Below are 24,216 nucleotides of genomic sequence, written 5' to 3'. Positions count from 1 at the left end.
CAACATTCCTCGACACCTAAACAAGAGCTCAGGCCGTCTGGGCTACTAATGTCGTAAGGCCACAGCACTGCTGAAACTAAGCCTTTTCCTGAAAAATCAGATCAGAATAAAACCTTTGTAATCTCATATACTATAATACGGATGATAAAAGCAAAGAATTGAGGGCAGAATAGAATTTAAAGATTGAATTTAAAATAAAAGGGCTGGAATTGCGACTGCATGGTCTGTACTAGATAAATCATCTATGATAATTTGACTTTTATTTGTAGGAAAGAGAGACTGTAGAGATACTAAGTGATCAGAATCCAGGAAGGACTGCATTCCGGATCAAAGACCAGTTCAACCCCAGAAACCTGGAAACACACACAGAGAGTGAAAACAAACAGAGAGCACAGGACAAACAGCTCAAAATCTCTGCCATCTGGATTTGATAGGATGCAAATCAGTAAAGCAGTGAGTTATTTTGATAAAACATATGGTTGAAAAGAATAAACATGACTTGAAAAAGACAAAAATATACAAAGAATCACTGTAAACCCTAATGCTCACAAGAATTCATTGGTTTGAGTATATAGGGAAAACCTAAATTAAGTGTAAATGAAAGGAAAGGAAAAAATAATATATGAATATATATATATATATATATATATACATACATACATACATAAAACAAATCAGTAAAGCAGTAACTTTCCATGCTCAAAATAATTCATTGGTTTGAGTCAGGCAAACTTGAATTAAACAAATTAGTTCAAATCAACTTTTATGATTATTTACAACTTTATTTTTCCTTTGAGTTCATGAAACTGACTTAAGTAAACTTCTTAATTTTAATTGTCTTATTTTTTGAGTTTAATTAACCTTTTTTTTCTTCTTCTTTCATTTAAACTAAATTTAACTGAAAGTGGGCTGGGATGTCTATTTCCCAGCATGCTTTGCCATGGCACTTAAAAGGCTAAAATCAATTATATAATGTTTTGTGTGTGTGTACGCGCAAGATTATTTCAAGTTATAGGAGCAATTGACATGTATGAGTACAAAATAAAAATCTATAAGAATAAAAATCTTACATTTTCTTATGTAAATGAGTTTTGGCAACTTATTTTGGTTTACAGGTTTGTGTAAGAGAATATAACTTACGGAAGCCTTTTAAGAGTGTCTGAGGTAAAGAAAAGGAATGAAAAATGCATGTTTATACCACTTTTAACAAACTTTAGTAACAAAAAATATATAATGTATCAAGTTAATATAATATCAAATTAAAAATCAATGTATTTTCTCTGCACTTTACACTCTTTACACTTATTTTCTTTGCACTTTTGAATGTAAGCGTTATCATTATGTCTAAGAAGTTTAACTTTTTTTTATGTTAAACATACTTAAATTATAAAAATTTGGGAGGTTGTACCACCTGACATTTTACCATCTGAAGCAGTTTGCTGGTTTAAGATGAGTTTCGGGCCACAGACTGTCCTAAACAAACTAAGACCAGCTTTGCTTGCTTTAAGACAGGGTAAAAGCCAAAACAATCAGATGAGAAGACAAAAAGAGTGATCTAAAACAGCCCTAAATCAGATTAACAAAACAGCACAAAGCTCTTCAATACAGCACATTAAAACCAGCTGAGCACAAAAACACATCCGCATGAAACAATGACTTCTTTCAGAATATTACGCGATGATTGGTGAAACAGGATGAAATGCTAGTGTTTTTTTCAAGCTCGTGTTTGGTGAGGAACTTTCTACAGTTGTAAAACTGCCATATTCTTTGATTGTAATCACGCTGACACATCTTCTAATATTTAGATCTCCACTAAGTAGGTCTTTTCCGCCCTCAGAGGCATGCTAAGTGCACCTATGGTCAACCCTGGAGGGGTTAACCGTGTGTGTGGTAACACATTCCTGGTTGTTTGTGTAGAGTGGCTACAGCCCACTCACTGCTCTTTGACTCTATTACCCTTATAAGGCAGGCGGCACCATGGCAACCAGAGGGCTTGAATAGCAGTGTCAAATCCCTGAACACACAGACACACGCTCGCTCGCCCTCCACTACTCAGAGAGAGAGAGAGACAGAGACAGAGACACAGAGAACAGAGCGAGGCTTGTTGGCCAGTCACCACAGACGCTCGGGTCAGCTGTCTCTCCTGACCGTTGGATCTCATGATTTACTGATGAATGGAGAAAAGCAGGGCACGGGAAGCAGCGGACGGCTAAAAGAGCTTAAGGTCGGTTCCTGGGAATGCTGAGGCCCCGGAGACCATACGGCTGGACTAACCGGCACTGACGAAACAAGGTACAGAAGGACTCTCTCTCTCTCTCTCTCTCTCATATTTGCACAGAGTGTACTGAGGCTCAACCAAAAGGTGCTTGCTTCTCTGCTAAGTTGCAGGATTGTGTTGTTTAACCAAGTGAAAGAGCAAGGAACTTTGTTGAACTTTGCTCCTTGAGGAGCAGGGTGGGGGCTGAGCTCTGTTTATCATTAGCCAGGTTGCTGTCTGCATGTTTGGCATTGTGGTTTTCTGCTGTTTGGAAGCAGCTCTTTATTAGCAGTTTAACCCTTGTGTGTCAATTATAAAAAAGTTATATAAGGTCCTTAGAGGACAAAAATGTTAGTGTGAAAAATAGTCATAAAAATATTCTATTCAATTGTTTTCCACTTTTTACAGATTTTTATTTATTTATTAACATCAGTCCTGAGCATGCATATATATGTATTTTCCACACACTAAATGCTTTTTTGATGCATTATTACAGTCTTGGATGTGTCAGTGATTAATTAACTGTTTCACGTTACTTTTTTGTGTGCAATGTCACATTGAAAAAAATCCATTCCTGATATTGATAGCAATGCAACCACACAATTATAATTACATAATCTCATATTAACATATATAACATATATTAACATTTAACAATTTCAGTTGGCCTTTTTTCAGCTTAAGCAGAAAACAGGAAAAACATGAGTATTTGCTATATATAGGCCAAACCTCAGAAAATGGTGCTGTCAGGTGGAAAGTATTCAACATTTAAAAAAATATAAAAATAATACAAATTTCGATGCATTGCCAACAGAATCAAAGAATGCATGATTTTATAGCTAAATGGCACTGGGATTAAATATTGCAGTTTTAATGGAGATATTTGTGTCCTTAAGGTCCTGAGTGTAACTTTTTATTGTACCTAGTATAAAATAGATTTATAACAATTAAATATTAAAATTTCAATACAAATACACATTTTTGGCAAATTTGATGCTGTTTGCATTAACAACAACAACAACAAAAAAAGTCTCTAAGGATACACAAGGGTTAAAGGAAGCAGTTTCTTTTGGATTATTTGACGTTTAGATAACCTCAGAAGATCATTTTATTGCTCAGGAGTGGTACTTCCTTAGCTCAGGGGTAAAATTACACAAATGAGACCATAGTTGATATACAATAAAACCATAAAGCCATAAAATAAAATTCTTGGTAGAATTAGATGAGAAAATGTTTGACTTCACAGACTGTGGTATCTTCTGAGCACATTATTGAGAAACTAGAGAAGACACTTATGAGATTAGAGGGGAGTTCTGCACAGAAGCAAAAATCTGAGAAGCAGGAGGCTTAACTTAGTCTCCATTTGCTCTCCCTTTAATCTCATTGCTGTCCAGGAGAAACAACAGAGATACTAAGTGATCTCATTTGTGATTTTTCTAACCAAAACATGAACTAGTAAATACGAAACGCACTGGCAGGTTGAGTCAAACCTACCCAAGTGACCTGTAATACCCTCAACGTTTCTAAACATGAGCGCATGTTTCTCAGTACCGAAGGAACTGGTTTAACTTGTTGGTTACTAGGGGGCATGTAGAGTAGGTTTTCCTGGTGTAATGTCACAGCGGCTGGGAGCTGAGAAGGAGTTTCATTTCATCCACGTCTCAGAGCTGTGCAGCATGTGGATGAGCTTGTCTTTTCCCTGAAGTCTGGGTGCGTTTATGTGTAATTTATTGTTTCCTGTGAAAAGGGCGAGGTGAGCTGTACAACTCTGAACTACTCTGTGAATCAAAGGGATCTTGAGATCTTCAGTGCGTTTTGTGGTTAGGGTACACGAAGAAAAGCAACAGGGATTGTGATATGACAAAAACATGTCAGCCCGGTAAGCCTCGGAGGTCTTCAGAGGGCTGTTAAGCGTGTTTCTCCTCCGAGTCTGACTTGTTCGGCTTACTGTCTGCAGCTTTTAGGGATTCGCTCCGGGGTGGCTGTGAATTCTCGACGTGGGAAGGTTTCTCAAGCAGCTCCTGCTGGTGAACACAGAGATGGCCATGGTGAGCGGGGGATGGGCCAACCCCAACGGCGGCGCTAATGGACTCGGCGAGAAAGGTTACCTGCGGGGGGAGGAGGAGAGCAGCTCGCCCCGGGCGGGAAACAGCGATGTAGAAGGTGGCGAGGAGGACAAGGCCTGCGTGGTGGACTGTGTGGTGTGTGGGGACAAATCCAGCGGCAAGCACTATGGCGTTTTCACCTGCGAAGGGTGCAAGAGTTTCTTTAAGAGGAGCATCAGACGGAACCTCAACTACACCTGCAGGTGAGACACACACATATTATCCATCACACTGTCTTACATTGGTTAGCAAACGGGTTCATGATTTCCACTTACATTTTTAATTTTTTTTAATTAAATGCAAAATTTGATTACCACAAACTAACACAACAGTCAGTTTTCTAGCAAGAAACTGAAGGCTCAATGCCATCTATATTTAAATAAGCAAAAAGATTTGCAACTGCTCAGGCTCAACAGCCAATCACACGCCTTGTTTCCAGATGCAGCTTGGCAAAGGAATTTGGCTGAACTTTCTATGAACTCTGTTAACCTCTTACTGACATATAAATTACAGTGTATGTAAGTGAACATTTACATACTCGTGAATCAGAGCCTGTAATAAGGGAGATGAATAAATCATAGTAATCATGCTATAATAAATGCTTGACGCTGACTTTTTTTTCTCAAGGAGCATGTGCTCCTAAATCAATTTAGGGGCACAATGAAAAAAAAAGTACTTTAGTTTTTTAAATATTTGTTTCAGTCTCACACACCCACATTCAATGATTCACGATATGCGCAACGAAGTCCCGATCTGAATCAAAAGATTCACAAACCCACTCCCAAAGTTCCCATCTAAATTAAATTATTCACAATCCACGCTGTGTAGTTCCGATCTGAATAATGATTCGTGAACCATCATTTCAGATCGGTAGGGGAAGATCGGGTATGGTTGTAACACTTTTTGTTCCAACATCTGTAACTCGCTGAATTTGTGAGCTAGAGTGCTCAAACTTTTATACATAGTACACGTTTATACACACATTTGTGACCCTGGACCACAAAACCAGTCTTAAGTCGCTGGGGTATATTTGTAGCAATAGCCAAAAATACATTGTATGGGTCAAAATGATAAATTTTTCTTTTATGCCAAAAATCATTAGTATATTAAGTAAAGATCATGTTCCATGAAGATATTTTGTAAATTTCTTACCGTAAGTGTATAAAAACTTAATTTTCGATTAGTAATATGCATTGCTAAGAACAGGGGCGGATCTAGAAAATAATTTTTAGGGTGGCAAAGGGGTGGCATGGGGTCTATGAGGGGTGGCAACACCAAAGCAAGCCCCCTTGCATATTTTTGGGGGATTTATTGTCTGACATGCACAGTTGTTCACAAATATTGCATTACCATTAAGTAATCATCTATACTGTTTAAAATGAAAAATAAATTACAACATTTCAATATCCATCATGGCACCAAGTGAATACACAATATAAAAAAACTTCAACAGGATGTAAATGTTTCTGAGCTTGTATCACTAAAGAAGACATGCGGTTCTATTAATATTACATAGGCTACTTAGATGGTATAAATCACGTTTTAGTGCAAGTTTAAGAGTAACACTTTTGAATTTCCTAACATTAGAAAGAAATACAATAATATCAAAGCATTGAAACTGGATCAGTTTTGAAAACAATGTTTGATTTTCTGTTATTACCAGAGGTGAGAATGTCTGTAATCACCCAGAACACACTATCAGTAGTCTAGCAACACCCCAGCAACTGCATAACAAGAGCCTAGCAACCATCCAGAATATCCTAACAACCAACTAGCAACATTATAGCAAACATCTAGAACATCTAACTGACCAAACTATTTATGTTTCTTAAACAACACTTTAAGACAAGCCAGAATACATTTATCTTTCAAACTTTTCAGTCTACTTATTACAGGTATTCTTAAATGCTTACACACAATTCAAATACACAGATGACTTTCCTGCCCAGTGAACACTCATGAGATCATTAGCGCTTAACAAAAACTCTTAGGATTCAGGAATTATTTTTGCAGCTCAATGTCTATTACAGTATACAACTTAAATTAAATTACAGATGATAATAATAATTCAGCATTGAATTTTGGGAACAGATAATTTTAATTTTACTACTGTAAAGTAATCTTGCAGTAGATGAAAAACACTAGAAAATTTCAAATACCAAATAATTGCATATGAACTTGGTATGCACCACAATACAGTACAGTTACAATTTTTTTTAAAATGAAATCAGCATCCTCTGCACATTTGATCAAATTTCATTACAGTATACAGTACTATAGCAGTTTCCGGTTACACTTTATTTCAATAGTCCACTTTAGACATTCTACTAACTACAGGTAACTTTGTAACTACATGTCAAATAATTCACATTAATTTGCAACTACATGTCTACTAACTCTCAGTAGGGTAGGTTTAGGGTTAGTAGAATAAGTTGACATATACTTGCAAGGTTTCTCATAGTCAGTATGTTGTGGACCCATCAGAATAAAGTGTTAGAAGATATTAAGCAGCCAGTCTACTAATACTATAATGACTGCTAGTTGACATGTAGTTGCAAAGTTACTTACTGTTAGTAGAATGTCTAATGTGGACTATCGAAATAAAGTGTTACCCAGTTTCCTGGTCTCCTGCCACAAGACTAGCTATATCTCATTTCTGCAAACAAGCAGTACACATAAAAAATGGTTACAAATAAAATTTGACAGTCACACGTTTAAAGGTGTACAACATGTGTTACAGTTTACTGTACATATAGAATAGTGAAATTTCCATCATGTACTGGTACTGTACTGTAATTATACTGAATGTGTAAGTATAAAACCCATGTATATTATTTGTTCAGCTATCTCCTCTCTCCTTTGTTAGGATGCAGATTCTGATTGGTATCATCAGTTTTGCTACCTATACTTTTTGTTAAACTTTTTGAGAAATGTGTCTTTGTTTTGAGAACTGAATTAATGGTTTGGGAAAATGGGCCAACTAAAATCAGTTATATTATGTTAACAATCGAGAAAACTGCAATACAAAATTCTTACCTAACTCTGCTATTAGTTTTCGTGATCGGCATCTTCTTACTGATTTCATGTTATTGTTTGATCCGATGTGGCAGAAAGGCCTCTATATCCATGATGAAAGTGGAGCGAGCGGTCGGAGAACCGATCACCAAACAATTACACGATGAATCTCAGACATATCTGGACGGGATTAGATTTATCAGAGGACTTCTGAATAAACCGAGAAGCATTATCTGATTCACTAACAAAAGTAAAAACAATTCGTTAGTGAATGGGCTGCGCTTTGTGTTTTTGACTCAAAAAGAACCGACTCATAAGAGTCATTTGTTAATGAAGCCGACTACACTGGGCGCGCTGCGTGCGCGTGCAACCATCGTGCACACTTTAGTGAAAGGCGTGTTTTTTGTTGTTGTTTTTTTTTTGCCATTATCTTCCATTACGCTGTCATCGCCGCGGCTGAAAAGCATCACATGAAACACTGCTTACATGTATATTTTATTCTGTGATAATTCTGGGGTGGCACAGCTTTTTATTACCCGTGCCACCCCGGTAGATCCGCCCCTGGAAGAACTTCATTTGGACAACTTTAAAGGTGATTTTCTCAATATTTAGATTTTTTTGCACCCTCAGATTCCAGATTTTCAGATAGTTGTATCTCAGCCTAATATTGTCTGATCCTAACAAACCATACATCAATTTCGAAAAATAGACACTTAAGACTGGTTTTGTGGTCCAGGGTCACATTTGTTCACTACAAAAGGCACCAATTCAAACCTCTGCAAAAACATCACAGCCCTTATAAGTTGATATCAAATACATGGAGTGCCTTTGTTACAACACATACTGGGGTAAGTTGTAACAGTCAGACAAAAACAGGTTTATTGAAAAAAACAATGCAATACAATGTCGTACTTTCAACGAATGACCACAGCTCAAAACCGCTTTCTGTTCGATGCAGGAGTGTGTGCGTATATATGTGTAAATTAGACTACTAGAAGAAACTTCCTTAACAGTATTTATGCTTACTGAACACTCAACTCATACTGAAGTAAAGAATATGTAGATCTAACAAAAAAACTGTGCAAATTTGTGTGTGAGATTGTGTCTATGTATGAATTTTCTCAATCAGAGTCACAATGGTGACAAACCAATGTTTTTAACCCTAGAGTGCAGACTTGGTGGATCCAGAAACTGCATTGGGCACATTTAACCAACACTTCCACCAAAAAAGCTACATATAGACAACATGAAAGTTCTCAGTTCTATGTAAGGGAATGCTAAAATGTGTTACAACTTACCCCACCCCATGTTTAGAAGCTGTATTATGAGTATCGCTTTTTATTTTTCCTCTTTCCTACTTGTTTCACTTCTGTTTCGGTTTTTATAACCGTTTCTTACTATGTGTAAGTTACTGCTGTTTTTTTTTTGGCTCAGTGTTTTTTTTAGTATTACTGATAAACTAATTCAGTTTGGTTTGTATTTGTTATCTATTTTAGTTATAGTAATGTTGTCATTTTATTCATTTTAAAAATTATGTCTGCATAGGTTTTTTTTTAATTTATTAAGTTTTAGTTTTATTTAATTTGAGTTATTTTAGTACTTCAACATACTAAATGGAAATGAAATAATATATATATATAGAATTTATTTATATGTGTATGTATGTATATGTATATGTGTGTGGCTGTACATACACATGTAGTTGTTTTTATGTTATGTTAGAATCATTATTATACTCATACCTTTTGTTGTTTTAGTATTTTAATTGTTTTTAGTTTTATTTTTTGTTTTCATTTAAATGTGTAGTTTTTGAAATGTTATTGCATTTGTCATTTTTATTTAATTTCTTTATTTTCTTACATGTGTAGTATTTATAGAGTTTTAACTTTTAGTTTTAGTTACTTTTTCTTATTTGTAAGTCGCTTTGGATAAAAGCGTCTGCTAAATGACTAAAAGTAAAAGTATTAGCGTTATGGTTTGAAATTAGCAGTTTAAAAATGCATCACATTTTGCCTGAGAATCTACAATTTATTCTAATGTAAGTTATATGATTTAATCTGCAACAGTTTAAGTAGCCTACTAAGTAAAATATAATTTTGGTTAAAAAAAATGGATTTTTACATCAAATTCAGTTTTTTCTTTATAAAATCTGCATATACCTATTTACAGCCTTGACAACCATAAGATCAGGGTGAAAGTGGGTAAATAATGAAATTATCATAGGACTCCTAGCTTATCCCTGATAGGTGGAAATGGTGTTATTACAACTCTCCCCATGTTACAACCACACCTGGTCTCCCCCAATTAGTCAATTAGCCAAATGATTCACAAAGCCGCTCCGAAGTTCGGATCTTAATCAAATGATTCACGAACCCGCTCCGATTCACAATTCCGATTGGAGTGCTTCAAAACAGTGAATCAATGCAATGCAATGGTTTAACTAATAGTTTCGAAAAGCTCAATTTCATCCATCACAATACAATATAATTCACATTAAAATCGGTTAATAAATTTTAAATAGTTTCACCACTGCAATTCAGTTGGTGACAGTACGATATGAAATTAGACTCTTATTTTGAAATGCTTTACCATTGCTGGCTGCTTTTTCAAACAGGTGAGGGAGATTCAAATTCTTAACCATCTCTACAACATATTACAATATAAACATAATGAAGTGAACACTGACATAATTTAATCAAAAGCAGATCATTTGCAGTCAGTTTGGCATAAATGCGAGTTATTGATTGCAAGCGGCTCTGAAACCGCGTGACAGCTCCGTGATTTGACTTTGAAACGTGCAGTGCACATATTTAATCATTGAAATCATAGCCTTTTTTGAATATATATATATATATATATAACAGTCTCTTTTGCAGTTTATTTATTTATTTTGTCGCCAAATTTGAGAAATTTTTTAGACTTTTATTTTCTTTTTTTGGCACACGTGCTCCTAAATACATTTTACATTTGGCACACACAGTTGCAAATGCGAGTGGGGCACTGTGAACCCTGCTATAATGTTAATCAGGTAACATTACTACTAATGTTAAAATGTAGGCTGTTTCCTGCAAGTAAAGAGGAATTTCTTTCACTTTGCATCAAAACATTTTTAGTTGAACACAGTTGTCCATATTGTCCAGGTACAACTTGAAAAACTTGCAGTACAAGCCCTCCCCAAGCTGGTTAGAAGTAGTTTTTTTTTTGGTTAGAAGTACTCATACAAACAGCAACAGAAGCAACCTTCAGTCTGTCATTTTCTTCAAAAATTGAGACGAGTAACAGGAACTGTTGGCGATGTGACATGTTGAGCAAAGTTCAAATGCATGTCGCCTAAATAAACAGCAGCAAGATGTATCACAGTATACAGAAGCTGAGAGTCTACAGAACAATGACTTGGTGACCACCAACAAATTAATCAAATGAATCAGTTTCTTTTTGACCGCAGCAGGACATTTTGAAGGTCATGGTTTGTATGTGTACCTTATGTCAAAACCATTTCTTTAAGCATAGCCATATATGACCCTGGACCACAATACCAGTCAATTTTTTCGAAATTAAGATTTATACATCATCTAAAAGCTGAATAAATAAGCTTTCCATTGATGTATGGTTTGTTAGGATCGGACAATATTTGGCTGAGATACAACTATTTAAAAATGTGGAATCTGAGGGTGCAAAAAAATCTAAATATTGAGAAAATCACCTTTAAATTTGTCCAAATGAATTCTTAGCAATGCATATTACTAATCAAAAATGAAGTTTTGATATACTTACAGTAGTAAATTTACTAAATGTCTTCATGGAATATGATCTTTACTTAATATACTAATGATTTTTGGCATAAAAGAAAAATCTATAATTTTGACCCATACAGTGTATTTTTGGCTATTGCTACAAATATACCCCAGAGACTTAAGACTGGTTTTGTGGTCCAGGGTCACATATTTGATTAAGTTAGTAAGATTTAATGATGGCTTGACTTATTTATAAGATTTTCTGGGAGCAAACAGAATGACAAAAACATCCACAGTGTGCAATAATAGCAACATGCTACATTTTCATTTCCCGATCCAGAAGAATACCCAGCCATTACAGCTGAATGTGGACATGGCTGTCGAAACACAATTGTGCATGTTCTGTGTATAATTGGCCTCTTACAGCAGATCTAACATTAGCCTGGCTGCCATGGGAACTTTAGGAATGAGTGAACAGAATTGTGTCCTTTGTGTTTGTGCCAAGGTTACGCAAGTGATTATAATTTACCTGAGAATCACTGGAGAGCTCTTCACACATGACAGCTCAGAAAGGACGGAGATTAATTCACATTCAGCTTTTTTGGTTTGATTTAAATGCCCAACTGATATATTTCTATTAGAGTTATTGAGTTTGAATTTGTACCTTTATAACACAAATTACTTAAAGCACACAGGTTTCACTTTTGTTCACAGTTCTATTTTTATTCATCAACATTCAATGAAGTTAAGTCACTCTTGCCTTTTTATATTTTTTTCTTGTCAGTTTGCATTTGTACTCGTTATAGGGATTGTGTCAGTTTATTGGGAGACACTCAATACAATGCATTTATAATTTATTAATTCATTTATAAGGGTGACTGTGTCTTTAATTACTTTGAATCTGGTATGTAAACCCTAATTGTTAAGTATCTGCAGAGATTATGATATGTGACCCTGGAGCACAAAACCAGTCTTAAGTCGCTGGGGTATATTTGTAGCAATAGCCAAAAATACATTGTATGGGTCAAAATTATCCATTTTTCTTTTATGCCAAAAATCATTAGGATATTAAGTAAAGATCATGTTCCATGAAGATATTTTGTACATTTCTTACCGTAAATGTATCAAAACTTCATTTTTGATTAGTAATATGCATTGCTAAGAACTTAATTTGGACAACTTTAAAGGTGATTTTCTCAATATTTTTATTTTTTTGCACCCTCAGATTCCAGATTTTCTAATAGTTGTATCTCAGACAAATATTGTCCGATCCTAACAAACCATACATCAATGGAAAGCTTATTTATTTCGAAAAATGTACACTTAAGATTGGTTTTGTGGTCCAGGGTCACATTTGTTCACATATAACATTCAGGAAAGAAATGATCATGACTTTATTGAAAGATTCTTATCTTTTTTAATCATGCAATCTGTAAATAGTGATGTTCACACCTGGCAACCTTTCACTGATCGCACATTATCTTTCAAAAGTGATAAATCTTAAATGATCTCATGTATTCTCTCGGCTCAAAGGTGTCTAAACTGTCTTCACAGGTCAAACAGAGAGTGTCAGATTGATCAGCACCACCGTAACCAGTGTCAGTACTGCCGTCTGAAGAAGTGTTTCCGGGTCGGTATGAGGAAAGAAGGTCAGCAAACCAGTGAATATAATAATGAACCAATAAATATTTTACCATACATGAGTCATTCTAGTCATTTCACATCAGAAAAGTGTAAAAACAATGTGCTTTCTCAACACAACGTTTTATCAGTGTAACATATCTGCTAGTTGCTAAGCTTAATTATTAAATGCCATTTTGATATTACAAAGAAAAAAATGTTTGTCAACTGTTACGTAGAAGCTATGTGGGTTGACAGGTAACAATATTTGACTCAACTTCAATGGCAAGACTTAACTGGCCTTGTTATATCATAACATAAAAAAGACAATTAGAAAGACATTCATCATAATGTGATCAATATGTCTGCTGCAGCAGAATATTGCATCACATGATGCTGGTCACGTGTTTTTATGACCATTTGTGACCATTTAATCATTTGTTAGTTTTCAGGGTGGTGTTTGTTAGTAACAGTTGACAGAATATTTGTGGACATGAGTAAAATTAAATATTTTCTCATTTGAAAGACAATTACATTTAAACTCAGTCTATTTTTCTAAGGTATTTGGATTCTATAAATACATTTTACTAACATTTTTATTCATTATTTTGAACTCAAGACTCATCAATTCAAAAACTGGACATTGTAAAAACTGTAATTTAAGGGACAGTAAGGCAATTTCAAGCAAACTAAAAAAAAAACGGTGCAGAAAATATACTTGTGAAATTAAAGTATGTATTTTCCTAATGGATAAATATGATATTTCTGAAGAAATGATTATTAATTATCATTAATGGACCTGCAACAATGTACTCTAAATTGTACACTACCAGTCAAAGGTTTTTGAACCGTAAGATGTTTAATGTTTTTTTTTTTTTAAGAATGTTCTTCTGCTCACCAAGCAAATTATGAAATATTTTTACTATTTAAAATAACTGCTTTCTATTTGAAAATATTTTAAAATGTAATTTATTCCTGTGATCGAAGCTGAATTTTCAGGATCATTACTCCAGTCTTCAGTGTCACATGATGCTTTAGAAATCATTCTAATTTGCTGCTGATTTGATGTTCAATAAACATTTATTATTATTATTATTATTATTATCAATATTTAAAACAGTTGAGTAAATTTTTTCAGTATTTTTTTATAAATAGAAAGATCCAAATATCAGTATAATTTCAGTATAATTTTATTTTATTTTTTGATTTAATTTTGTTTTTTTGGGGGAGGGGGGGTAGAAATTATAGAAATTAATACTTTTATTTAGCAAGGATGCTTTAAATTGATCAAAAGTGATGATAGAGACATTTATAATGTTACAAAAGATTTCTATTTCAAATCATTGCTGTCCTTTTGAACTTTCTATGCATCAAAGAAACCTGAAAAAAATCTACTCAGCTGTTTTCAGCATAGTAATAATAATAGTTTTTTGATCAGCAAATCAGAATATTAGAATGATTTATGAAAGATCACGTGACTAGAGTAATGATGCAAAAAAAATCAGCTTTGAAATCACATTTAAATTACATTTTGAAATGTATTCAAATAGAAAACCCTTATTTTAAATAGTAAAAATATTTCAATTTTTTTCTCTTTTTGCTGTACTTTGGATGAAATAAATGCAAGATTGGTGAGCAAAAGAGACTTACTGTTACTCTCAAAAATCTTACTGTTTAAAAACTTTTGACTTGTAGTGTATAATGACCATTGCAGTGTATTGTAGTCCATTTATTTATATTTCTGACGTTGTCCCAAACAAACGTTTCCCACATAACTTTGCTAGTTTCATATTACTTGTGTCATTCAGAAGGGCTTTTTCTGTTTGTATCGTTATATTGATGTTTCCTTTCTATCTGTTGTTTTTTCTTGTATTTTCCAGCGGTCCAGCGTGGTCGAATCCCTCCCTCCCATGCCGGCATCAGTCCAGCCTCCATGGTTGGAGCAGGTGGTGATGTTGGAGGAGGTCATGGCATGGGTGCTGAATTCTTCAACGGTCAGCCAGTGTCTGAACTCATCTCTCAGCTGCTGAGAGCAGAGCCGTACCCCAACAGTCGCTACGGAGCCCAGTGCGGCCAGCAGCTCTCAGGAGGCAACAGCTCTGTCATGGGCATCGACAATATATGCGAGCTAGCGGCTCGGCTGCTCTTCAGTACCATCGAGTGGGTGCGGAATATCCCCTACTTTCCTGACCTGCCCGTGTCGGAGCAGGTGGCCCTTCTGAGGCTCAGCTGGAGTGAACTGTTCATCCTAAATGCAGCTCAATCTGCTCTGCCACTGCATACGGCCCCCCTGCTGGCAGCTGCTGGTTTTCATTCCTCCCCCATGCCTGCTGACCGCGTTGTGTCCTTCATGGACCAGGTGCGGGTCTTCCAGGACCAGGTGGACAAGCTGACACGACTGCAGGTGGATTCAGCCGAATACAGCTGTCTGAAAGCCATCGCTCTGTTCTCACCAGGTGAGTGATGAGCCTGTGTTAAATATATATTCCAAAGCACTGGCTTCAAATTAATATTTTATCAAGTAATGCATAATTTTTACGTTGTTTATACTTGGGGTTACAAATCTGAACAACAGAATATGCATTTGAGGAAAGTTTTGCTAATATTTTAAGTTATTAAATATACACTTTTTGCCTGCTGGATGGAACAAAATCCCTAAGACTTATATTGAAAGAGGGACAATAACCATGCCTATGATTATCATAGAAACTTGGACTTTTAGGGTAACATATTTTGACTTGAGACAATGAGGAACCACACTGAAACCATCCAAAACTTCCTAGAAATTGCATAGTAGCTTACTAAAAACCACTAAGACCATTCTAACCACACAGCAAAGGAGTTAAACCATTTAGAACTCCTTAAATGCATATAAACATGCCTTTCAGAAAACGTTTGCATAGCAACATGCTCTAACCACTCAGAACACGTTAGCAAAGGCATAGCAAAATGCTAAAATCTCTGAGAGCATGTTATTAAAGGCATAACAACATGCTAAAACCACTCAGAACATGTTAGTAAAAGCATAGCAAAATTATAAACCTCTCAGAATATTCGTAAAGGCAACGCAAAATGTTAAAACCTCTCATAACATTATTAGACACATACCATGCTTAGAACACATTAAAAGGCATAACAACAAGCTAAAACCACTTAGAACACATTAAAAGTCACAACAAAATGCTAAAACCACTCAGAACATGTTAGCAAAGGCATAGAAACATGCTACAATCTCTAAGAACACATTAGTAAACATAAAACAACACGCTAAAGCCACTTAGAACACATTAAAAGGCATAACAACATGCTAAAACCACTTAGAACACAATAATAAAGGCATAGAAACATGCTAAGCCTCACAAAACATGTTAGTAAAGGTATAGTACAATCTCTGAGAACATATTAGCAAAGGCATAGCAACATGCTAAAACCTCTGAAAACACGTTATTAAACACATAGCAAAATCTAAACTATCTAAACATGATTAAATTGTTCTACATAGCAATATGCTAAAACCACTCAGGACATTTTAGTAAAACCAAGCAAAATGCTAAAATCTCTGGGAACATGTTACTAAAGGCATTAAAAATGGTCAAACCACTCAGAACATGCAAAGCAAAATGCTAAAACCTCTCATATTATTATTAAACACATACCATCCCTATGCTGGTTTTTTCAACAGGGATGCTAAAACCACTCAGAACACATCAGTAAAGGCATAGCAACACGCAAAACCTCCCAGAATATGTTAGTGAAGGCAAAGCAAAATACTAATAACTCTCATAACAGTATAGTATCATGCTAAAACCACTCAGAACTCATTAGTAAATGCATAGCAACGTTAAAACCACTCAGAATATTTTAGTAAAGGCATAGCAACATGCTAAATTCAGAATGCCTTAGTTTCAGTGGGTTTTGTACAGCCACTCTTTTTAAAATTCAAGTTTTTTTTTTTTGGCATTTTTGCCTTTGATAGGACAGCGTAGAGAGGACAGGAAGCAAAGTGGGAGCTTTTCAAAGAGAAAATAACATTGCTAAATATCCATCGCATTTGCAGTTTGTATTTCACCAGCAGCTGTGTTGTAAACTCTTTGTCCTGTTTCCTGCAGACGCGTGTGGGCTGTCAGATCCGGCGCACATCGAGAGCCTGCAGGAGAAAGCACAGGTGGCCCTGACCGAGTACGAGCGCATGCAGTATCCAGGTCAGCCGCAGCGCTTCGGACGACTCCTGCTGCGACTGCCTGCCCTGAGAGCCGTTCCCGCCAACCTCATCTCTCAACTCTTCTTCATGCGGCTGGTTGGCAAGACACCCATTGAGACGCTTATCCGGGACATGCAGCTCTCTGGAAGCTCTATCAGCTGGCCATACGTGCCTGGACAGTAGATGAACAATCAGAGACTTGTTCCCGTGTCCCATCTCAGGCTGCTCCCATGATTCCACAGTAACCGTGTGGATAGATGTTGTGTTTTGGGTTTTGTTGATTGTGTATATACTGTATGTCTAAAAGAGGTTGACACGTATGTTCCTATGCAGTTTAAATGAGCCATCCAGCACCAGGATACCTCATGTTTCACATCATGAGCATCAACAAATTCTGTCAAGAACATTTGACGCGAAACTGATTTTGAAGAAGTCAGCTGATATGTGACGCAGATGCAAAGCTTTAAAGAAGAGTGTATAATAACTTCTTTTTCAGAGCATAGTGAACTATTTTAAAGCTAGTGTAGATGCACATTAAGAATCTTTATAACAGACTGCATTTGTGAGATAAATGTTGGGTTATATACTTGAAAAATCAGTGGTGAACAATGAATGGCTATGTTTAGAATGGAATACTTGCATACTGCACATTACTGCTTTATATTGAATAGTATGTGAAACAGAATGAAATATGCAATATTACATACCCCAAACAGTACTATGCTACATTTTGATCTCATTATATTGCATGTTTATCGTGTAAATATGGCACACTGCATTATGGGATACAATATTCTGTGCAGTGTGCTTTGGTTGTGTTCGGAATACTTCCAGGTATTACACACTATGCACGGTATACATACTATATACCAAAAACATTGAGTAGTATGGCAGTGTGCTATTCTGAACATAGACCATGTCTTTGATTGTCCTATTTAAACAGTTCTGGTGAATTTTTCAATGGGGTGGAGAAATGGTATAAACATTTACATTGCCGACTGTGGGAAATATCAAGTATTTTTGCATACTAAAATAAAAAAGAATGATAAACAAACAAGCTCTTATGTAAGAAGACTGTTCATGAAAAAAACCACACACTTGCATTTTCAGCAGTGTTTGTCAAATAAAAAAACTGCAAACAAGAAAAAAGGATATTTGTTCCAACCTTTTTCGTCGGAAGTCTATGATTATTGTATTTAGAAGATTAATAAAACTGGCATCTATGTAATAAAAAAGGCATCTATGCATTTGTTACTAATTAATAGTGATTACAAATCCTTTGTTTAATAATATAATATTATCTGCATTTTTTAAATATTAGAATATATTCCTACATCTATAATATAAATCTACGTTGAATGAGCTTTGTGGAGAAAATTTTGTATTACAGTCAATGATGAGGCTGTCCAAGAAAAAAAAAGCTAGTTCCTTTATAAGAAATGGTCATACTACTGTAAAAGATGATGCACTGTTAACTTAGTAAAATTACGTTCATCTTACTCATTTGTTTCTGCTCTGTTAATATTACTCAGTTTGACTGAGTTTTATTACTTTCTGTTAATTAAAGCATTGCAATTAAGTTCAATGAATTCAATGAAAATAATTTCTCTGTGTTCATTGAAAAAGTCGAACGTGTGGCTCCTTTGTGCATGTGTCATAGACAGAGGTGCACATTTTTCAGCTTGGCTCTCATAAGAGAACCTGGAGATACACATAGTGTGACCCATTAAATATATATATACATATACATACATATATATATACATATATACATACACACACACACACACACACACACACACACATATATATATATATATATATAATATTATAACTATAAATAACTAATAAATAATAGAGATAATATTATTACACTTTATTTAGTTAGTTTAAAAAAAATAGAATAATGAACAAAATAATAAAGTGTGATAATGCTATTATAAATAATTTTAAATATTTTAAAATAAAAAGGGAGTATTAAATACAAATCCAGATATTATATAGTAAACTTAAGGGGAAACACTGCAGGCAAAAACAAGAAGTTTCACAAGAAGATCAACAAGTTTCACAATTAATAAAGTAATGTGAAAATAAAGTACAAGTACAATGCAAGTAATAAAGTACAAGTACAATATTTCAAGTACTGAAATATTTTGTAAAATATATTTGCAAAATATACTCCAAAATATTTTTATTTACAGCTTCGAAAAAAAAAGGCCTAATAAAAAAAAAAATAATATTTTGACTGTCACGTAATACTGATCAGAATGCGTCATCTGCTGGTGAGTCAGTCCTGGTGCTTGTTTAAACGACAGTGAAATCAGTGTTTTTCTCGTAAATCCGCCCATAAATAAGTCACATCAACATTTAAACATGGTCAGCTGACAAATCCGATTAATTAAATGAATGAATAGGATGAATAAAACGAGTGAAGTGTAATGTAGACTCGAGGGCAGGGTGTGTAGCGCAGCCCAGCCCAGCCCAGCCCCAATATGACACAGAGCCAAAGGGGAGGAACCGAACACCCCCACTCGAATTATTATCACTGAAAATCACTGAATTAAACACCGAAGAGCCCCAACAGGGAATATAAGTTTTATAAGAAGCAGAAAATGTCGTTCATCCCTGGTCAGCCTGTCACAGCTGTTGTGGTGAGTTTGCGTTTAGTGTGGGAACGTTTTAGCATGGAAAGCTTTACTAGCATCAGTGCCTTCAGCTTTGTGTACGGTGTTTTAGTGTTTTTACAACGACAGTGATTCATTTTATATCGTTTGACTGGGAAAGAGGTTAGTTTAAAATGTTTTTATTCTCAACAATAATCTGACAGGATAGTTTGGTTAAGTTTATTTGAGTTTAAGCTAACAGCTGATGTAATGGAAAGGGTTAGCATGCTAGGCTAACGTTAGCCAGCAGGGGCGAACAAAGTGAACAATAGTTAATAATTTATTTATTTATTATTCAATTTGTTTGTTTATTTATTTATATTATGGAAAATTATCGTGGGGCACAACATAACGAAACCAAACGTTTTACTTGTAAACTAGAGCAAAACCAATGTGTTCATTTGGCATCCCTAAAATGAAATGTTATTTATACAACGCTAGTCACTTTTGGGATCCAATTAATTTTAAATGATGAATTTAATTGGGGTTTAATTGTTCTTTTGTATTATATTCAGTCTGTTCTGATGTCACTCAGGTGTGAAGTGAGTAGGTGTGGTTTATGTTCTTGTTCAGGTAACGTTAGTGCTGCCATATATGGTCATAAACTGCTGCCCATAGGATGTGTCTAAATCCTAGTTAGCAGCCTACCTAGACAGCACCTAGTGTGCATTGTTCTCAAAAATGCTGCCTATGTATATAGATAACTACGTTTTTATATATATACATACTTACTTACTATGCTTGCCTTGTAAGTCAGCTGTCTTATGTTTTCCTCTGTATTTCAGCAACGGATTGAGATTCACAAACTACGGGATGGTGATAATTTAATATTAGGATTCAGCATTGGAGGGGGAATTGACCAAGATTCAAGCCAGAATCCGTTTTCTGAAGACAAGACAGACAAGGTGAAAAATCATGTTTGGTGCATTTAATTCTATTTAGAGAGGCATTTTTCCTCCTCTGTCATTCAGAAGTGACTCTAACTTTATTAACGTCACAGGGAATCTATGTCACACGCATATCTAAAGGTGGACCTGCAGAGGTGGCTGGTCTCAAGATGGGAGACAAAATTATGCAGGTGAGAAATGCAAACCTGTCAGCCGTATTAGAAGACATTCTCACAGTGATTTGAAAAGGTTTGTCCAGGTCACAAAACAAAACTGTTCCTGATTTTACTAAATTAATCTCCACTAGAGGGCACTGTGGCATCATAATTTTTTTTCTTCATTTTGTGACTCTTAAAACAGTGGTTCACCAAAAAAAAAGGACAATTTTCAATTGCTTATTTTACTTTTACATGTTGTTTTAAATTGTACGTCGTCTTCTTTTTTTTTTTTTTTTTAACGTGAATGAGGATTGATGCTGTCAAGCATCAAAATAAAACAAAAAGCAACATAAAAGTAGTCAATGACTCATGCAATATATTCTAAGTTTTCAATTTTCACTGCTTTAGGTACTAATTATATTGAGTGAACCAACTTCCTTCAGTGAATCTCTTCCACTTTTTAATTTAAGTTAGGGCTGCATGATAAATCACATGCGATTGTCTTGCGCATCTCGTCAGTAAAGCTGGTTCTGTGATTAGTAGTAAATCTCCATCACGTGCTTTCAAATGGAGCGGCATTTAATACACAGAGCCATAGTTCGCTGACAAGCTAAGTCCTAAGGGGATTCATCTGCGATTATGAATGCGATATTGAGTAGCTTGTCAGTGATCTACGGCTCTGTGTATTAAATGCCGCTCCATTTGAAAGCACGTGATGGAGATTTACTGCGAATCACAGATCTGGCTTTACTGATGAGATGCACATGACAATCACATGCGATTTTATCATGCAGCCCTAATTTAATTTATTGCATGAAATAAACATGCATGAACATTGTTGAAAGATACAGTAAAACTTACCGAAATGCATCATCTCTCATGTAATCACTCATGGAAGGACGTCAATAAAACTGCTTGTGAACGATATGTCACTTAAAGGGATAGTTCACCCAAAATTAAAAATTCTGTCATTAATTACTCATGTTGCCCCCTCACCTTCGTTCATCTTCAGAACACACATTAAGATATTTTTGATGCATCCCATGATCTCTCCAACCTTCTCATAGACAGCAAGGATCCTTACACAATCAAGGTCCAGAAACATAGCAAGGACATCAGTAATTTGTCTCCTCCACGTCACCCTAGCGCCATTATGGAGAGTATCCACTGGACGTAAACAGCATATGCTATCCACGCGGATACATTTTCTACGTTGTTTGCACTTTGATCTGAACATAAACAACAAAAATGCCAAATTTCCTTGCCTAAGTGTGTTTTGGTCATATAATGTCAATGAAATGGTTATTTGTAGCCTTGTATATCTTTTATACCTGCTTGGCATTTCTCCTGTAAACCCCCTGTATCGCTATAAAAACAGGCAGAATCTCATGAAAATCACATAAAAAGTATATACTGTCGTAATTGTGTTTATTAGCTTCGTGTTTCATCTGTAGAAATGTAACGTGGAAGTGTAATGGATGTTTGTCATCGGAGACAGGGCGGGTTATGAATGCGTAATTTTAAAGCGGCATACGAGCAGCGAAAGAGCTTCCTCTGAGAAGAGAAAATGCAGGCAGACAACACTGGAAGCAGCTAATGCTCATCAGATTGCATAAATCGGCGGAAAATGAATAGAAATGATGATTCTGTCTTAAGCTATGCATAGACACAAAATCGAAAAACGTAGCCTAAAAGATGTGGAAAAGATCAAAAGTCTGGCTGCGTTCCACGAATGCTTCTGAAAAAGAAATTTTTTTATTTTACTCCGTCAATTTCAGGTGAATGGCTGGGACATGACCATGGTGACGCATGATCAGGCACGAAAAAAACTCACCAGGAAGAATGAAGATGTGGTCAGGCTTCTCGTCACTAGAAAATCTCTGGAGAACGTAGTCCGACAGTCCATGATGCAACACTAATGCAGATTTGAAATGCGCTCATTTGAGCTAATTGAATGTCCTTATTGGTTAATCACATGTTCAGAGCATGTTTTAACTAATAAAAAACAAACAGCCTCCCTCAGCCAAAGAGTGATGCCAAGAAACCTTTACACTCAGTATGGACTAACAAGGACTTCTGTTAAAGATGATTTTGACGTATTGAACTCTAACTGAATCAGTATATGTGTGAATGATTGCTCTGAGTACAATCTAAAGATTGTGGTTTGCATTCCATAAATTGCTACATTACTTTAAATTTAGCTACACTTTATGCCAAATACTACTCTTTACCACATATACTCTTGAATGTATGAGTCTGTGAACTTATCATTTAATTTACAGATCTCAAGGGCTACAGTGAGTTTTGTTCACCTCTTTTTTTTGTTAACACGTACACATACTTATACACCTGTTAATTATCGAATCAAGTGATGTGGGAAACAGCCAGCATATAGTTGTACTTTAATGACCACTAATTTTGCTAGTTCGGGAGACCTTTTTGAATTTTTGTTGCTCTTCATCTTATAACTTTGATTTTGTATTTAATTAACACAATGTTAGCCTATCAAAATATCATCCTCTGACCATAGAAAATGAATCTGCATTTGGCACAATTGAGAACACTGCAGTTTTGTATTTAGCGATACTTTTTCCTGTTTTTGAGTGTTTTTTGATACTGATTTTTTTGGGCGTTTGATTGTATGAGGATCTATTTTCACATAAGCGAATAAAGGAATCTTCTTGCACATGCTTTGTGTGTTTTAATGATCTAAATGGAGTGTTTACTGTCTCAGCTCTGCTGTCTAACGAGTCTCTTTTGTCAGGCTGTAAATGTCTGTGTCTTCACATTAAGCTTGAAAATGGTGACATTTCAGAGCAACAAATCTATTTCCTGACCTTTTGCTGTTTGTCCAGGCAGTTTTGTACTTCAGGCTACTTTCATCTCTTTAATGTTAGCCGGCAAAGGTGAGCATACAACCAGGTAGCTCATAATGCAACTCACAAAGTGCTGTAAAAGTGAGGCTGCCGATAATTACAGGGCAGCACGTCTTCAAACACTCATTCCATATTCTAGGGAACTGGTGAGAGTGTGATATTAGTGCATATTAGACAGGATTCATCATATAAATAATAAAACAGAATTAGCTATGACGTGTTCTTTTATTCTTAGAAAAAAAAAAAAGGTACAAAAGCCTTCACACTGGCAATATCTTTTCAAAAGGTACTAATATGTACTTTTAAGACACTAGTATGCATTTTTAGGGGTAAAAAAAGTACAAAAGTGTACCTTTTGATAAGTTACCGCTCCAGTGACAGCTTTTGCCCTTTTTTTTTTTTTTTCTGATAGTGTTCAGTATTCATATGCAAACAAATAGCAGTCTGCTAATGATTTCAAATATGCATCAAGATTTTATGTAATCACCTGCATACAGAAAATTAAATGTTTTTATTGTGCAAATACTTCAGTGAACAAAGACTGATAATTAAAATATTATGCAAAATATTAGAAATTATAGATGAATAAAATATAATGTTCCGATCAATTCAGCTGCATTTAATCGGTCCTACAATAAGAAAAAAAACCCCCACCATTTTGGACACAAAAATAAAAGACATCCCACTGCCAAACAAGTCA

General features: G+C 35.4%; 2 protein-coding genes and 1 long non-coding RNA gene across 4 annotated transcripts; 2 read left to right on the top strand and 1 right to left on the bottom strand.

Annotated features, from left to right (window-relative positions):
- Positions 1-1,978: 1,978 nt before the first annotated feature.
- On the top strand, positions 1,979-18,431 carry nr2f6b (nuclear receptor subfamily 2, group F, member 6b). Of its 2 annotated transcripts, none has more exons than XM_058791480.1 (5): positions 1,979-2,292; positions 4,215-4,565; positions 12,666-12,760; positions 14,612-15,187; positions 16,841-18,431. In XM_058791480.1, the coding sequence occupies exons 2-5, from the start codon at positions 4,297-4,299 to the stop codon at positions 17,113-17,115; spliced, it is 1,215 nt and encodes a 404-aa protein (XP_058647463.1). In that variant the 5' UTR covers positions 1,979-2,292; positions 4,215-4,296; the 3' UTR covers positions 17,116-18,431. The 2 variants fall into 2 exon arrangements, with proteins under 2 accessions (XP_058647463.1, XP_058647464.1); XM_058791481.1 differs by lacking the exon at positions 1,979-2,292 and adding an exon at positions 2,693-4,136.
- LOC131549368 (uncharacterized) lies at positions 4,149-7,965 on the bottom strand. The gene is made up of 4 exons (XR_009273387.1): positions 7,399-7,965; positions 6,931-7,018; positions 4,366-4,502; positions 4,149-4,278 (listed from the first exon to the last, which is right to left on the bottom strand). It is a non-coding gene; the product is annotated as an uncharacterized LOC131549368 (long non-coding RNA).
- A 946-nt stretch (positions 18,432-19,377) lies between the features above and the next one.
- On the top strand, positions 19,378-23,326 carry tax1bp3 (Tax1 (human T-cell leukemia virus type I) binding protein 3). Its single transcript, XM_058791483.1, has 4 exons — positions 19,378-19,583; positions 20,381-20,500; positions 20,596-20,673; positions 22,419-23,326. The coding sequence occupies exons 1-4, from the start codon at positions 19,545-19,547 to the stop codon at positions 22,557-22,559; spliced, it is 378 nt and encodes a 125-aa protein (XP_058647466.1). The 5' UTR covers positions 19,378-19,544; the 3' UTR covers positions 22,560-23,326.
- Positions 23,327-24,216: the final 890 nt, after the last annotated feature.

Source organism: Onychostoma macrolepis, chromosome 11 (assembly GCF_012432095.1).
Source record: "Onychostoma macrolepis isolate SWU-2019 chromosome 11, ASM1243209v1, whole genome shotgun sequence".
In the NCBI taxonomy this organism is placed as follows: Eukaryota; Metazoa; Chordata; class Actinopteri; order Cypriniformes; family Cyprinidae; genus Onychostoma; species Onychostoma macrolepis.
This window is presented reverse-complemented; position numbering and strand designations above follow the sequence as displayed.

Coding starts and splice junctions, on each gene's coding strand:
- nr2f6b (XM_058791480.1), top strand. CDS start 4,297: ATGGCCATGGTGAGCGGGGGATGGGCCAACCCCAACGGCGGCGCTAAT. Junction 4,566..12,665: donor AACCTCAACTACACCTGCAG/GTGAGACACACA, acceptor CTGTCTTCACAG/GTCAAACAGAGAGTGTCAGA. Junction 15,188..16,840: donor CATCGCTCTGTTCTCACCAG/GTGAGTGATGAG, acceptor TGTTTCCTGCAG/ACGCGTGTGGGCTGTCAGAT.
- tax1bp3 (XM_058791483.1), top strand. CDS start 19,545: ATGTCGTTCATCCCTGGTCAGCCTGTCACAGCTGTTGTG. Junction 19,584..20,380: donor AGCCTGTCACAGCTGTTGTG/GTGAGTTTGCGT, acceptor TCTGTATTTCAG/CAACGGATTGAGATTCACAA. Junction 20,501..20,595: donor CTGAAGACAAGACAGACAAG/GTGAAAAATCAT, acceptor TTAACGTCACAG/GGAATCTATGTCACACGCAT.